A 17,197-nucleotide genomic window follows, 5' to 3' on the forward strand; every position below is an offset into this window, starting at 1 on the left:
TCAATAAATGCTTAAATTGATAAAAACAACTATTATAAAATATGTAATATCAGAATATTTTGGAATTAAATTTTACAGGTTTAAAGCAAAGGGGGCACCTTTTCAAGAACAGGAAAATGACATTTAATAGAACACATTTTACTCTTAAATACTGAGCATACTTGAACATAAAGCTTATGTCTACGTATACTGAGTGTAAAGCCCATACATATCTGGTATGCATCCAGATTCATTGCGTCCAGGGCTATCATGCTTTGGATACCTTAAATTAAATATAAAAATCTTTGCATAAAGATAAAAGTAATAGATACTGATTGTGTTTATCAATTCGCTTTTTACAATGACTTTCGTCATACCACATCTAAGGGATTACAAGTTTATGTCAAACGTGTCTTATCATTTCATACTTTCAATACCTGTTATTCAGTGGAATGTCATACCACACACTTGAAGTTTTGCATGACAGCAAAGATAAGATTGATTTCAAATTTAGTTTAAATGTCTTTCAGAAAATTGGAAGATTTTATTTTTTGAAAGATTTCGTAACATATGTTTACCTTCTTGAAGGACAGGGTACACTGTAATACGTTGGCAATAATCACTTAGTTTTCTAAATGGGTCAGAAAGGCATATGGCTAGTCGCTCACATATTCTATTAATAAACGTTGTTAGGTTTCCAGGTGCCATTAAAAACCTGTGTGTTTTATGGTTTGCATTTTCATGCAAATAAAATAAACTCTGTCATGCAACTATTAACCTTTAAACGCAATTTAGTGTCAGAAATAATTCATCTGGTGGCCGCAAAATAAATATCAGTTAGTAAGTTATTGCTTGATTTTATGCAAAAAAACCATAATTTTACATTATGCAAACAATCTATATGCTTCTTTATTCTTGTTACCTCTAGATACACGTATCGTGTAATTTAAAGTGTTTGTCGACTTTACTGTTACGAATAAATATCTTCCAAAACATTTCAACTGATAGAGGCATTCTTGAAGAAAAGAAGTACCACACTACATATGAATCAGACAACATCAGGCAATACAATACAAGACATTCGCAAGAAATTACTATTCTGTAAGTGAATTTAAAATCGCTTGTTTAATACATTCCTGCAGTTTTCTTTGATTTGTTCTTTGATAACAACACACGGTGCGTTGTATGTTTTCAACTTTTGCTTAAGTATTCTAGAAGGAACACTGTTAGCTTTGTGTATAATTGTCTTAGGAAAACTCATTTAGCATTATGGATTTGGGTTAGTTTTTATTGCATAAATAAAACGTATTGATCAGTATGCTTATTTAAATTATCTTATTATCTCTATATTGTCTTATAGGTTTTAAATCAATTGTCTAGAAAATTAATCGCCTCTTTCAACAAGACGAATTTCATGAATGAAATATTTAATTAACAGTGGGAGCGTTCAGCGCTTTGGTTTTACAGCCACTTGTGTGAACCACCTAGGTTTTTTCTAAGAAAATGGTACCCCGTATTTGTTTCTAAATGTTTAAAAATATTTAGTCATTTTGGCCATTTTTATTGAAGTATATCCTATATTGCAACTAAGAGGCATCTGTTATAATTACGATTGGGCCTATGCTTTTATCAGATACGACAAATGAAGCGGTTTTATGAAAACTTTTGTGTTCAACTCCGACCTTTTTTATTTCCACATTTTGTAAACTAAATTCAACACGTTTTAAAAAAAAATTCTCGATATATAGATATTTTGTTTTAATATTTAACACTAATAAAGTAATGTCTTAAGTATTTCTTCTTTTATGGTTTACCATTCAAAAATGAAAAAAATTTCAAAATCATTTCCAGACATGATATCCGAAAGCCTTAAGCTTAAATAGTCTTAACACAATAAGAAGAACAATAAAGGAAATTTCATAATAGTAGTTAGGTGTTATATTAAATGAAACAATGGGTACAGTTTATAAAAGTAGCCAAAGCAATTTAGACTAGAATTTAAAAAAAACATGTCTTGATCACACCAAACTTCTTACATTCATTTTACATTTTATCGAAATAGTGTCAGCTGCATTGTCCTTTTGCAACACCAGAGAGATTGCAAATTATTTTTTTCATAAATTCATAATTCATAAAAAATTTTAGGTATATCATTTATTCATCACTCTCTGAAATATATCCTATGTCAAAAACTCGCCACTATCTTCTGTGAACTTTTTTGCACAGTGAGAAAACCGGGGTTGCTGGTATCTAGCTATCGGTCTAAAAAAATCGGATGGACGACCTTAAAGCTACAGTGCCTCTCATAGTAAAAAATAACTGCAAATTAAGACGCACAAAAATGCGCCAGTTTCTGACTGATTTACCTTATTGACAAACACATTTTGTGAAGATTAAAATTACTACCATTAAATTAATCAGGCAATTTACTACTGATATAATCTCTTTATTTACGTCATACTTTTTTTCCGAAACACTATAACTGACCTGTGAAAATGAAGAACGTTAAATTCAAATCGAAATCGAAAGTTGCAATTTTTACATGTTAACAAACTGCACCACTTCATTTTATGGGGCTGCTGATGGTATGTTAAATAATATCTGAGTCAAATTACGTGATGATATCCGTAGTAAATTATCCAAGAATTTTTTGTACATAATTTGTTCAAAAACAAAATTAGTCATTTCAAGACTAGAGCAAATTTTTGTGCGCCGTAAAATTCATTTTGTTTTTACTATGGGAGGCACTGCAACTCCCATGTCGTCAATCTGATTTTTCCCACCGGGAATACAGACCTGCAGCTAAGACAACATTCTTTGTTAAACTTGCTATCTCTCAAAAAAGACACGTGTATACATGTTTAAAAAACACAATTAGTTCATTGTTTTAAAGACCTCAAAAATAAACCAGAGTTTTATAGCATTTTGAAACTTTAATTTCCAAAGGTTTTATATTTGTTTTTTAAAAACAGTTGAGACACTCAGTTTGGTAGGAATCTGTTTGTTGGTTTGAACATATTTTATTGTATATATAATGTACAAAGGGTTCGAACACAAGTTCTTGCAACTTACTAGGTTCTTAGCCTAGAGATTGGGAGGAATTAAAGTTTGGAAAACTTTTTTTTCACTATACGTATGTTGATTATGTGCATGCAAGACCGTCAACATTGTAAAGTTATTTTCATTAATTCATTGATCACTAATTCTTTTAAATAAATCATCATTTTTGGTATCTTTAGCTGTAGTTCAAGTTCACTAAAATGCTTTTCTCTTTAGTTTATTCAAATGATTACACCACTTTGAGGTTTTCTTAAAGATAATATGAATCATTGTTTGCATTGTACTGTAGTAATTGTTAAGATACACTGCAAGACGACATATCAAATCTGCTATGATTTTAGAAATATCGATTTTTTAATCAGATAAATTCCTCGATATAATGAATCAAGAGCTTATTACTTGAACACAGATTTCGGTTGCCAATAGAACGATAATCTAAGCGCCACAAGGTCTTTTCTATTGAGTCTTACTTACATATTACAAATTCACAAACTTGTAATTTAAAACCACCTTTCAACCATTAGTTCGGAAGGCCTTTTACAACTTTACGTCAAAACATTGCTGCTGAAATATACAGATTTACTTCAAATTACAAGTGTTGTCCAACCATTTATGAATGACTGTGGTCGCATTTAATAATAAGTATTAACTAAAAACCAAATTCAAACAACGTTTACCTCTGTACTGGTAATTGAAACACATACAATTATAATTCACTCTAATGATAATAATTTGATATGTTGTAAGACCATATGATAATACAATATGTTTAAACCAGTAATTTTGTTGACAAATATAAGTATTTTTATAATAATAAGCAAAGAATATTTATTTCGTTTAATAATGTGCTATTTGTTTGACCCAGATTTAAAAAAAAACAACTTTGTACTTAGTAAACGTTGTTAAGAGAATCTGAATTTATAACGTTCCCACATGACTTGAGACCCCTTAAGGGCCTCGAGGTTGCCCAGGGCTACTTGCTATCAATGCATGCACTTTTTATTTGCCTAGTGACATCAATGATTTTTAAAGATTATCAATGATATAGAAAGGCATGAAGCCTTTAAATATAAAACAGGCTTCTTTCAGTTTAGTCATTAAAGCGCAATTTAAGGACATAGAAATACTACATTTTCCATTGTGTGTATATTCCAGAAATTGTGAGTACCAGAATACATGTAGTTGCTTAACGGACTTTCCTCCATACGAAATGAGGAATGAGAGATGAATGTGTTCGTTATGACTAGATATAAACTTGTTTTTCACCATTATCTTTGAAAGACCCATATACGAGGGTTGTCCCAAGTTTACGTAGACAGAACATGTTAACAGCAGTTTCATAAACTTCTATGTTCTTTCCATTACCTTTTTGCAAACAATGCCGAAAAAAATCAGTTTACTTGTTTCATTCATTTTTTCAAAAAAAAATAAGAAGCATCAAGTTGTGTCTAGCTGTACCATGCGCGGCGTCGAAACTTTACCGTAATTGCGCCTTTGTTTAATGTTTAGATAACATATTCAATTTATTTCCGAAAATTCCGAAAATAACAAATGCCTTAAACATAAGTCAAGCATTAAAAGTATTAAATAATATTTTTTTCTTTCTTTAACAAAACTAAACCTGTACTCGATGCAACGGTCAAACCTTTTACTTGTTAATTTCATAGTATAGTCTACATAGTATGTGTATATAATAACATCCTGCATGAGCGATTTTCGTGGCATCTTTATTGAATAATATCATACAATATTTAAATTCATACACATAAACTACCTACAGCGCAGGAATATATCGTCAGTTGTGGTTTAGTACACTTGTACAAACAGTATGCCAAGACATACTGTAGAAACAGAAATATTCGTTGAGGATTTAATTTCGTTATTTTTGTTGGCAGTATAAATCAACGAAATTAAATTCATGACGAATTTTTAACCCAAGTATTAATGATAACAAAGAAATCACAATATGACGAAATTAAATGCCAACAGAATTTTATTTGGTTTAAAAACAACGAAATTTTGACCCAACGAAAATATGTGCTTCTACAGTATGTGCACAACTCAATGATACAAAAAGGGGAATAACTCTTGACACAAAAAAATTGTACCAAAATATTCATTTACCATAACAGTCACCAAACTTGTCTTTTTATTTTCTTCGTTGCTTAACTATTGAATCACAAACTGCATATCTAAGCAATTTTATTAATTTTATTGACATTAAAACCGCCATATAATTTGTTTCTAGAGCTTTAATAAATTTAACCGTGTACTGTTGCCCCGCCTAGTCGCCATTTTACCACGAAGTCAAACATTACATTGTCACAAAATCACAATAAAACTCCGTACTAGCCAAACATATTTTAAGGTTAATAAGATAACAATGATGAATACACCTTTTCTTTTTATTTATTTTTTTATCATGAGAGTGCTTTCCTAAGGACTTTGGTCTCATTTTGTTGATATGAACTATTCGCTTTGACATTGTGCTGCATATGGGGTTTTTCATCTAGTATGCTTTTATTTTACCAATTTAATCTCGCATAATATTTCAAGTAAACACATAATCGTAATGTACATTACTTGAACTATTAAGGTCTGCCGTTTCCAACAGAAGACCTTATTGTTATTGCTTTGTTTCTTTTTCCCTATTCTTATTAAGGTCTTCCGTTTCCAACGGAAGACCTTATTGTTATTGCTTTGTTTCTTTTTCCCTTTTATTATTAAGGTCTTCCGTTTTCCAACGGAAGACCTTATTGTTTTCGTTCGGTTTCTTTTTCCCTATTATTATTTTTTTTTTTCTTACAAAATTTGTGCAGGCGATTTCTCGGAAATGGCTGAACCGATTTTCGTGAAACTTTCAGATCTAATAGATATTAATCCGAACTTAATATACATTTTTTTATTTTGATGACGTCATTTCCGTTCTTGAGAAAATGACGTTTTAGCGATTTCCAGAGGGTCGGCTTGTCCAGGGATCTCCTCCTAAACGGTAAAAGATATTGAGTTTAAACTTTCAGGGATTGTAGACAAGAGATTGTAGATGTGCAATTTGGCATTCATATTTGTCATGCTCAAAAGGCGTTAAAGCTCGCCCGGTCCCGAAAATTGAGACTAAAAAAACGTCGTAATTTTTCATGGTTTTCTTACTTTATCTCTTTTCTGAAAAATATTTTGTTAACACATGTAATGCAAAAAAAGTTCATATTTACAAGACCTTTCATTTGATATCAAGAAAAAGGGGCTGGCCCCTAAAATTAGGGAACCAAAGGGCTCTAAAGTCTTTAATCTGTAGCCCTTTACTGAGAGATATTTTGTGAAATGTTATAGAAGCAAATATGTTTATCTCACAGTTATGTATCCAAGTAATGTAACGATTTTGTCATGTATTACGTAATTAAGGGTTTTTAGGGGCCAAAAGTCCAAAATTTTGATCACCCATATCTCAGAAAGGAAAAATATTTTGTAATGCTAAACAGAAGAAAATTTGTTCAAATAAATGTTCTGAACAATATGCAACCTTCAAAATTTTGTTAAACAGCCCCTATAAGGAGATAAGGGATCGGCCCCTAAAACCTTCTATCTCATATATCTCCAGAATGGTAACAAATTTTTAAGCAGTTGTTGAATAAAATTTGTTTAAAATTAAATGACCTTTCATTTGATATCAAGAAAAAGGGGCTGGCCCCTCAAATAAGGGGACCAAAGGGCTCTAAAGTTTTTAATCTGTAGCCCTTTACTGAGAGATATTTTGTGAAAGGTTATAGAAGCAAATATGTTTATCTCACAGTTATGTATCCAAGCAATGTAATGATTTTGTCATGTATTACGTAATTAAAGGATTTTAGGGACCAAAAGTCCAAAATTTTGATCACCCATATCTCAGAAAGGAAAATAATTTTGAAATGCAATACAGAAGAATAGTTGTTCAAAAAGATGTTCTTAACCATATACAATCTTCAAAATTTCGCCAAACGGCCCCTATAAGGAGATAAAGGATCGGCCCCTTAAACCTTATTTCTCATATATCTCCAGAACGGTAACGAATTTTTAAACACTTGTTGACAAAATGTTTTCAGAATTAAATGTTCTTTCATTTGATTCCAAGAAAAAGGGGCTGGCCCCTTAAATTAGGGGATCAAAGGGCTCTAAAAAAATTTATCTATAGCCCTTTAATGAGAGCCATTTTGTGAAAGGTTATTAATGCTAGATTAGGTATAATACTTTTCTATATCCTAAAAATATAATGATTTTCTCTTGTGTTACCCAATAAGGGTTTTTAGGGAGGAGATGTAAACAAAATTAATCTTTTCAATCTTGATTGGAAGAAATACAAGCATTTAAAAAAGCAATGTAATAGAACTTATAACAAGCGATGCAATGAAGCATAAGTACTTCACTCCTTTTTTTCATATCATGTTTTGTTGTCGAAAATCAAAGTCGATGATGTCATATATTCTTCTAAAAATCGGACGGAAGACCTCCTCGTTGCTCGCAACGAGATCGTGTCTAGTTTTTTTTTTTCTTACGCTTTTTTGTACAAGCGATTTCTTGAAAACGACTTGACCGATTTTCGTGAAAATTTCAGATCTTGTAGATATTGATGAAAAGCTTATATATAATTTTTTATTTTAATGACGTCATTTCCGTTCGGGAGATATTGACGTTTTAGTGATTTTTAGAGGGTCATTTTGTCCTGCTATCTCCTCCTTAACGAAAAAAGATATTGAATTTAAATTTTCAGGGATTGTAGACAAAAGATTGTAGATGTGTTTAAAGGCATTTATGGTTGTCTGGCTTCAAAGGCGTCGAAGCTCGCCTGGACCCGAAAATGGAGTTTGAAAAAACAACGTAATTTTTAATGGTTTTCGTTCGTTATCCCCTTTCCTGAAAATATTTTACCATAACATATAGAGCAAATAAAATTTATATTTACAAGATCTTTCGTTTGATAACAAGAAAAAGGGGCTGGTCCCTAAAATTAGGGGCCAAAAGGGCTCTAAAGTCTTTCTACCATAGCATTTTAATGAGAAATATTTTGTAATATGTTTAAGAAGCAAAAATGTTCATCTTTTACTAATAAAACTATACATTATATAATTTTTATTATGCGTTACGTAATTAGGGGTTTTAAGGGGCCAGAAGTCCAAAACTTCGATCGAATATATCTCAAAAAGGACAAATATTTTGAAAAGCAATATAGAATAAAAGATGCTTAGAATGATGTTTTAAACAATATTCAATCATGAAAGTTTCGTTATCTGGCCCCAATAAGGAGATTAGGGGTCGGCCCCTTAAAACGTCCTATCCCAGATAGCTCTAAAACGGCAAAGAATTTCTAAACACTTGTTGAACAAAATATGTTTAATATCAAAAGAACTTTCGTATGATGCCAAGAAAAAGGGGCTGGCCCTTCAATTTAGGGGCTTAAAGGGTTCTAAAGTCTTTCTTCCATAGCACTTTACTGAGAAATGTTTTGTAATATGTTTAAGAAGCAAAAATGTTCATCTTTCATTAATAAAACTGTACATTATAAAAATTTTATTATGCGGTACGTAATTAGGGGTTTCAAGGGGTCAAAAGTCAAAAACTTCGATCGAATGTATCTCAAAAAGGACAAATATTTTGAAATACAATATAGAATAAAAGATGCTTAGAGTGATGTTTTAAGCAATATTCAATCAAAAAAGAATCGTTATCTGGCCCCAATAAGGAGATAAGGGGTCGGCCCCTAAAACATTATATCCCAGATAGCTCAAAAACGGCAAAGAATTTCTAAACACTTGTTGAACAAAATATGTTTAATATCAAAAGAACTTTCGTATGATGCCAAGAAAAAGGGGCTGGCCCTTCAATTTAGGGACCAAAAGGGCTCTAAAGTCTTTCTTCCATAGCACTTTACTGAAAAATATTTTGTTATATGTTTAGGAAGCAATAATGTTCATCTCACATTTATTTAACAATATATTATAATTATTTTATCATGTGTTTCGTATTAAGGGGTTTTTAATGGGTTTTAAGGGGCCGGAAGTACAAAACGTTGATAACATACCTCAAACAGAACAAATATTTTAAAAAGCATCATTTTGAAAATCAATATAGAATAAAATGCTGAGAATGATGTTCCTAACAAAATTCAACCATCAATTTTTTTTTTTTGTTGCCCCGATAAGAAGATAAAGGGTCAAATATCAAAGTCAAGGTCATATAACCTTCAAAAAATCGCACGGAAGACCTCCTCGTTGCTCGCAACGAGATCGTGTCTAGTTATTATTATTTTTTCCCCTTTTTTGTGCACGCGATATCTCAAAAACGGCTCGGCCGATCTCAATCAAATTTTTGGATGTGATAGATAGTGGTCTGAACTTGATTGGCAATTTTTTGTATTGATGACGTCACATCCGTTTTTGAGATATTGAGATTTTTCTAATTTTTATATGGGTATTTTGTCTTCTGTTGTTCTCCTCAACTATAAGAGATATTAAGTTCAAATTTCTACGGTTGGTAAATGAAAGATTGAAGTTTTGCATGATTGTTGTTTTGTATGTTTAGCACTACTGGCGCCAAAGCTCACTTTGGCTCGAAAATTGACATTAAAAAAGCGTCGTGAATTTTTGTGCTTTTTTCTCTTTATCTCTTTTCTGGAAAATATTTTGTTAAAACATGTAATGTAAAAAAAGTTTATATTTACAAGACCTTTCTGCTGATATCAAGAAAAAGGGACTGGCCTCTTAAATTTGGGACCTAGGGGGCTCTAAAGTATTTTACCCATAACTCTTTACCGAGGGATATTTTGTAATAAATTATAGAAGCAAATATGTTTATCTTACAGTTATGAAGCCAAGCAGTATAACGATTTTCTCATATGTTACGTAATTAGGGATTTTTAGGGGTCAAAAGTCCAAAACTTTGATCACCTATATCTCAAAAAGGAAAAATATTTTGAAATGCAGTATAATAGAAAAGATGCTCAAAATTATGTACTTAACAGCATGCAACCTAAAAAAAATTGGTTCAGCGGCCCCAATAAGGAGATAAGGGACCGGCACCTAAAACATTCTTTCTCAGATATCTCAAGAATGGTAACGAATTTCTGAACACTTGTTGAACAAAATGTCTTTATAATCAAATGACCTTTTATCTGATACCAAGAAAAAGGGGCTGGCCCCTAACGGTAGGGACGTAGAGGGCTCTAAAGTCTTTTTCCTATAGCTTTTTACCGAGGGATATTTCGTAATAGATCATAGAAGCAAATATGTTTATCTAACAGTTATGTAGCTTAACAATATAATGATTTTCTCATGTGTTACGTAATTAGGGATTTTTAGGGGTCAAAAGTCCAAAACTTTGATCACCTATATCTCAAAAAAGAAAAATATTTTGAAATGCAGTATAAAAGTAAAGATGCTCAAAATTATGTACTTAACAACATGCAACCTAAAAAATTGGTTCAGCGACCCCAATAAGGAGATAAGGGACCGGCCCCTAAAGCATTCTTTCTCAGATATCTCAAGAATGGTAACGAATTTCTGAACACTTGTTAAACAAAATGTCTTTATAATCAAATGACCTTTCATCTGTTACCAAGAAAAAGGGGCTGGCCCCTAACGGTAGGGACGTAGAGGGCTCTAAAGTCTTTTTCCTATAGCTTTTTACCGAGGGATATTTCGTAATAGATCATAGAAGCAAATATGTTTATCTAACAGTTATGTAGCTTAACAATATAATGATTTTCTCATGTGTTACGTAATTAGGGATTTTTAGGGGTCAAAAGTCCAAAACTTTGATCACCTATATCTCAAAAAAGAAAAATATTTTGAAATGCAGTATAAAAGTAAAGATGCTCAAAATTATGTACTTAACAACATGCAACCTAAAAAATTGGTTCAGCGACCCCAATAAGGAGATAAGGGACCGGCCCCTAAAGCATTCTTTCTCAGATATCTCAAGAATGGTAACGAATTTCTGAACACTTGTTAAACAAAATGTCTTTATAATCAAATGACCTTTCATCTGTTACCAAGAAAAAGGGGCTGGCCCCTAACGGTAGGGACGTAGAGGGCTCTAAAGTCTTTTTCCTATAGCTTTTTACCGAGGGATATTTTGTAATAGATCATAGAAGCAAATATGTTTATCTTACATTTATGTAGCCTAAAAAATAATGATTTTCTAATGTATTACGTAACAAGGGATTTTTAGGGGTCAAAAGTCCAAAACTTTGATCACCTATATCTCAAAAAGGAAAAATATTTTAAAATGCAGTATAATAGAAAAGATGCTCAAAATTATGTACTAAACAACATGCAACCTAAAAAATTTGGTTCAGCGGCCCCAATAAGGAGATAAGGGACCGGCACCTAAAACATTCTTTCTCAGATATCTCAAGAATGGTAACGAATTTCTGAACACTTGTTGAACAAATTGTCTTTATAATCAAATGACCTTTCATCTGATACCAAGAAAAAGGGGCTGGCCCCTAACGGTAGGGACGTAGAGGGCTCTAAAGTCTTTTTCCTATAGCTTTTTACCGAGGGATATTTTGTAATAGATCATAGAAGCAAATATGTTTATTTTACATTTATGTAGCCTAACAAAATAATGATTTTCTAATGTATTACGTAACTAGGGGTTTTTAGAGGTCAAAAGTCCAAAACTTTGATCACCTAAATCTTAAAAAGGGAAAATGTTTTGAAATGCAGTATAAAAGAAAAGATGCTCAAAATGATATACTTAACAGCATGCAACCTAAAAAAAAAATTGGGTTCAGTGGCCACAATTAGGAGATAAGGTACCGACCCCTTAAACGTTTTTCACAGATATCTCAAGAACGGTGACGAATTTCTAAACACTTGTTGAACAAAGCTCTTACACCTGAAACAAAATAGTACCTGGCCCTTAAAATGTAGACCCTCTTTTCCTGTTTTAAATCATGTATAGCTGTTAAATAGCAAAATCAAGATCGAACATCAATCTCAATTTCTAAAATCAGACGGAAGACCTCCTCGTTGCTCGCAACGAGATCGTGTCTAGTTCATTTTATGTTTCTTCTATTAAATATAACCCAACTTGACTATGCAATTTTAGGACAACCTTCGTAAATATATTCATTGCATTTTCTTGGTGATTTTTCTGGTTTTTAAGGTCATTAAGAATGGAGTTCAAATGTCGAGATGTATCTCGGACATCTTGTGTAACTAAGTTATCAAATTATATGCACTACCATGGGCTGATCTTATGCTACTTAGTATTTACCAGTTGTAGCCATGGCAACAAAAAAACAAAACAAATCATAGTGCCAAACATTTTTTTTTAATTAAGAGTATATGGCTGAATTTTTTTTAATAATTGTAAAAGCAAATTTTGTTCTAGAAATAGAAATATGTTTTCAAAAAATAAAAACATTACATTAAAAATATATCAATTGGATTTTATAGATTCAAATGGATGACACAAAATGCAAGGATTACCTGATAGTTGGGGCCATAGACTTTGGAACAACTTTCTCAGGATACGCTTTTTCTACAAAACATGATTTTTTGACAGACCCCAAAAACATAAGGAATATAAGCATAAAACACTGGGAGGATCCTATCAGCGCAATGTTGTATTACAAGACCTCAACATGCATTCTGTTCACCGAAGAAAAAATATTCGACAAATTTGGTTTTGAGGCAGAGGCTAAATATTTGGACCTGATACTTGACAATGATCATCAAAATTGGTATTTTTTCAGAAGATTTAAAATGTCTCTTTACGCAATACAGGTAAAATGTTTATTTCATTCGAATCATTAAGTTTCTAGTATTATCATATACGAATTATTTTTCGCTTATGATTTACGCCCGTTTCTTGTTTAAAGTCAGAAGTCCAAGAAATATTAGTTGAAGATGAAACTGGAAAGACTATGTCTGCTCGAAAAGTCTTTTCCGAATCACTCAGATTTTTAGTGAATTCACTGTTTGATGAAGTGAGGAAACAGCAAACCGATATTGAAATGACCGATATAAGATGGGTTGTCACAGTGCCAGCTATCTGGTCTGATCCCGCAAAAGCATTCATGAGGAAATCTGCAATAGAGGTGTTCTTTACTATTATATATTTTAATTACTTTAAAGAAAACTCTGCTATATTACTTAACAAATTGGGACAACAAGTGTTCAATAAAATTTAAAACATGTTTGTTAATAGCTTCAATAAAATAGCCCTCTCCCAATTATTTATTTTTTGGGGGGGGGGGGGGCTACAACTCCATAGGATTTCCGTAATGGTGCGTCAGTGATTCTCTCCCGCAACGATTTCGTCTCAAATCGTATATAAATGACAATAACATTTGCATTTCTTCCTGAACTCAACCGTTGTAGATGTCTATGGCATAAATTAATCCAAAAATATCAAGTAAATATCGGTTATTTTTCGTATATGCCAACAACGAAAGTTGAATTTGTCCGCCATGTTTACTGACCTTGACTGGTTTTATTTTGGGACGGCAAATGAGAATTCAGGAGCGGATCTTGACCTGAATATAGAAATTCACCTATTTTAAACATAATTAACGCGGTAAATTTGAATTTTCAATTATATACCATTTCCTTAAATGATGTTTTAGTGATAGAATGAGGTAAAATCGATTATTTACACTGACATTCACGTTATTAAGCCCATCAAAACTCCAAGAGTAAATTCCATAAAATCACGCGAGAACTGTCATGGCTGCTGAAAAAGACGACTGTTACACATGGTGATGTGTTTATCTGGTTTTGATTAATATACAGTTAGTTTGTTCAACCTGAATAAAAAAAATTATTTTATCATAAGGAACTCAAATATAAAAGCGATCTTTTCAGATCGAAGTCAGACGCATTAAAAATTAATTTTGCACCATTATAGAGATTCTGTGGAATTGTAGCCTTCTCCAGTAACCATAAGGTATAAAAAAAAAATCGGAGAGGGCTACATTATTGGAGCTAGTTTGTTAACTGAACTCTCCGTCATATTGATATCTGATATGAAGTTATTTATGACAGGCTGGAATAGACTCTAGTATGTTGACGATAGCTTTAGAACCTGAAGCCGCAGCTCTGTATGTTAAAGATCTGCCTGTAGAGAAAAGAATTTGTGAAAATAAGAGCGTAGACTTCGAGACATTTGCTCCAGGTTCAAAATACATTGTTGTGGATGTTGGAGGTATGGTATGCGTTAACCATTTTTTTTATCTACATGTAACATACCATCGAAATAATTTAAAGTGTTTTAGTTTGTTGTAAATGAATAAATAAAAAAGTAACTCACACTTGACAGGGGGTACAGTTGATATAACTGCGCATGAGGTGCTGGAGGACGGTCACGTCGAAGAACTCATTAAAGCAACTGGAGGGAACTGGGGAGGCACAAAGGTGGACGAAGAATATATGGATTTTATCAAACGCCTCATTGGTGAAAATACTGCAAAGTACATTGATGAAAACATACCAAGTGTATTTTTTGAAGCTTGTAGGGAGTTTGAAATGGCAAAAAGAACAATCAAACCTAACTCAGACGGCAAATTCAATGTCAGGATTCCCTCTCAAATCGGGGAAACCTACTCATTAGTACATTGCGGTAGAGAGTTGAAATCAGTAAAAACTGTCTTTACAAAATATGAAAAACATATGGCCATTTCATTTACTGGAGACAAACTGCGATTGAAATCAAAGGATGCCGAAGATTTCTTTGATGAATCGATAACAAAAATTGCTAATTATCTTTCAGAACTTATTCAGCAAAATGGTGGAAAGGACATTACTACTATTATTCTTGTAGGTGGCTATGCAGAGTCTCGAATGCTTATTGAGGGAATTAAAACCAAGTGTTCTCACATGCGCGTAATCATCCCTACAGAAGCAGCATGGTCAATTTTGCTTGGCGCAGTCATTTTCGGTCACAGTCCTAACCTTATAAAACATAGACGAAGCAAGTATACCTATGGCATTGGCGTCAACAAAAAGTTCAAGCCTTCTGAACACGATGAAAAACATAAATATGAAGAAAATGGAGAATTTCGATGTTGGGGGCTTTTTAGTAAACTAGTAGAGATCGATGAAATTGTATCTGTCGGAGAATACAGAAAAATTGATAAACATTTTCATATAAAAAACTGTAAAGTGGAAGGGAATTTCAAATTGTACGCTAGTACATTGAAAAGTCCAAAATATGTTGATGAAGATGATTGTTTCTTCATCGGGCATATTCTGTCGCCTGGTCATGAGTTTCTTCCCAAACATATCATTTACATCGATGTGTGTTTTGGAGAAACGCAAATTATGTTCTTAGCACAACAACCAAAAAGTGATAAATTTTTTCTTTGCTATCTTGGAGATTGATTTCAAAGCCAAGGGCTTATACGTATTTAATTTACCAACACAAAGGTAAAAGTATATACATATGTTAATCAGATTTGGTGAGTGAAAGACATCAAGACGACAGGACTTGCTTTTTTCTTGATGTTATTTACTTCAGTTAATAGTGAATGGACTCATGACTCATGTGTAGATATGTTGTATCACTCGTTTGCACATTATCTATTTGAAAATTAGGAAAAAAATAATCTAAGGCATATATTTTAAGAATGTCTATATTGATTTTGATTATAAAAAGACCCCGTTCTTGATTTCCTCGTAATTGGGAAAGTACTAGTCGAAAGCAACACAAAACACAGGATTCCAGTAGTTCAAGTTGTGTACTGATCAATCTACTGATAAGTGTTAAGTATGAAATTCAATGTATACGGGGTAGTGTTGTTCTAGTCGGATTATTTATATCGTAAACAACGACAGTGAAAATCCTGGGCGAGAAGCAAAAATATAACTACATATCTTCTAACATATATTTGATAAAGTTAACATCTGTTCTAATATTTTCAACAACAAAAAAATAATTAAAATACTTTTAGTGTTCTTATATTTCTTATATTTTAAATATGTTTTCAGTGCTGTTTAAAACTGTACAGAACATTGCACTTACAGTTATGACGTCATCCTTTTGCAAATCAATCTATTTTATGGGGAAAATTGTCTCTTGTATATTTATATAGATGGGATTTTTGTCCACGTATTGTTGTTTTAAAATCTTTGATTTTTGTCTACAATTTGCTGCTTAAAAATCTGTATAGGAGTATAAAAACTATAAGCTTTGTTATATTACGTTGTTCCTGTTGGAAAATGCCTCAAGTAAATTAACTTTAACACTTCTCCCTGTTGGTGATTTTGTACGGAAAATGTTGAAACAATATTTTATGTACATGTTTTTATTTCCTATGATAAGGTATAAAGACTGTGAAGTGGTTTAAAATTTGTTTTTATCATTAACAACTAGGCATTTGCTAAAAACTAAATATTCCACATACGAGGGTAAAAAAAATACGAAGACAAGGAAATCCCTGACTGTCTCATTACGAAGTTTATTTTTTTATCAAATACTTAAAGATATTCTACTTTCTTTTGTATTGTTTGATGTCCAAAATACATTTACCACAACCCCACAAAATGTGTTAGAGTTAAACATAAATGTAAAAATAATTTTTCACTTATTTTTCTTCCATTGCGCATTTTCTGTTTTCATACGCTTTTCCCGAGTTAGATTGAAAATGAAAAATGACAATAACAAACTGTCAACCATCTCGAAAATCCATAAAACGAAATACAAATTCAAAGCAGAGCAACACGGACCTCTTAAAAGATAGAGGTAGAATCAGGTGCCTAGGAGGAGTGAGCTTTCTCTTCTGACTGGTCACACCAGCCGTGTGCTCATTGTCGTAATCGAAATAAAAACCGGAAAAGTCTGTTGACAATACCATACAATTCATACTGTTTATATTCTTCGTTGCGCCATGAGGTCCGCCGACGTCAATGTTTAAGTCCATTTTAAGGAGGACTTTATGTCTTTAGTTACTGATATTTGTTAAAAAAAAAATTCTATATATCCCGTCATTATATGGTACATAGAATATTATGACAGTATTTGATTTTAGGTTTCAATAATAGTTTGTTTTAAAACCAAATTATGTAGAAATTACATTCAACATATTATGGTTTATGGTTTACACAACCTAAAGTTTGATCTTGTGCAATGACCTTATTTTCGCAGGATTAGATTCTAAATAATTCTTAGAAATAAAGGAATA

The 17,197-nt window shown here is 32.2% G+C and overlaps 1 protein-coding gene across 1 annotated transcript; it reads left to right on the forward strand.

Moving 5' to 3' along the window:
• Window positions 1-4,086: 4,086 nt before the first annotated feature.
• Window positions 4,087-16,993, forward strand: LOC136274365 (heat shock 70 kDa protein 12B-like). Its single transcript, XM_066080972.1, has 5 exons — window positions 4,087-4,199; window positions 12,474-12,803; window positions 12,899-13,117; window positions 14,064-14,223; window positions 14,338-16,993. The coding sequence occupies exons 2-5, from the start codon at window positions 12,480-12,482 to the stop codon at window positions 15,396-15,398; spliced, it is 1,764 nt and encodes a 587-aa protein (XP_065937044.1). The 5' UTR covers window positions 4,087-4,199; window positions 12,474-12,479; the 3' UTR covers window positions 15,399-16,993.
• The last annotated feature ends 204 nt before the right edge of the window (window positions 16,994-17,197 follow it).

Source organism: Magallana gigas, chromosome 4, assembly GCF_963853765.1.
Source record: "Magallana gigas chromosome 4, xbMagGiga1.1, whole genome shotgun sequence".
Classification (NCBI taxonomy): Eukaryota; Metazoa; Mollusca; class Bivalvia; order Ostreida; family Ostreidae; genus Magallana; species Magallana gigas.

What these genes read in the sequence shown, in the direction of transcription:
- LOC136274365 (XM_066080972.1), top strand. Translation starts at nt 12,480, where the DNA reads ATGGATGACACAAAATGCAAGGATTACCTGATAGTTGGGGCCATAGAC. An exon ending in TGTCTCTTTACGCAATACAG is followed by an intron (nt 12,804 to 12,898) that starts GTAAAATGTTTA and finishes TCTTGTTTAAAG; the next exon opens with TCAGAAGTCCAAGAAATATT. An exon ending in CATTGTTGTGGATGTTGGAG is followed by an intron (nt 14,224 to 14,337) that starts GTATGGTATGCG and finishes CACACTTGACAG; the next exon opens with GGGGTACAGTTGATATAACT.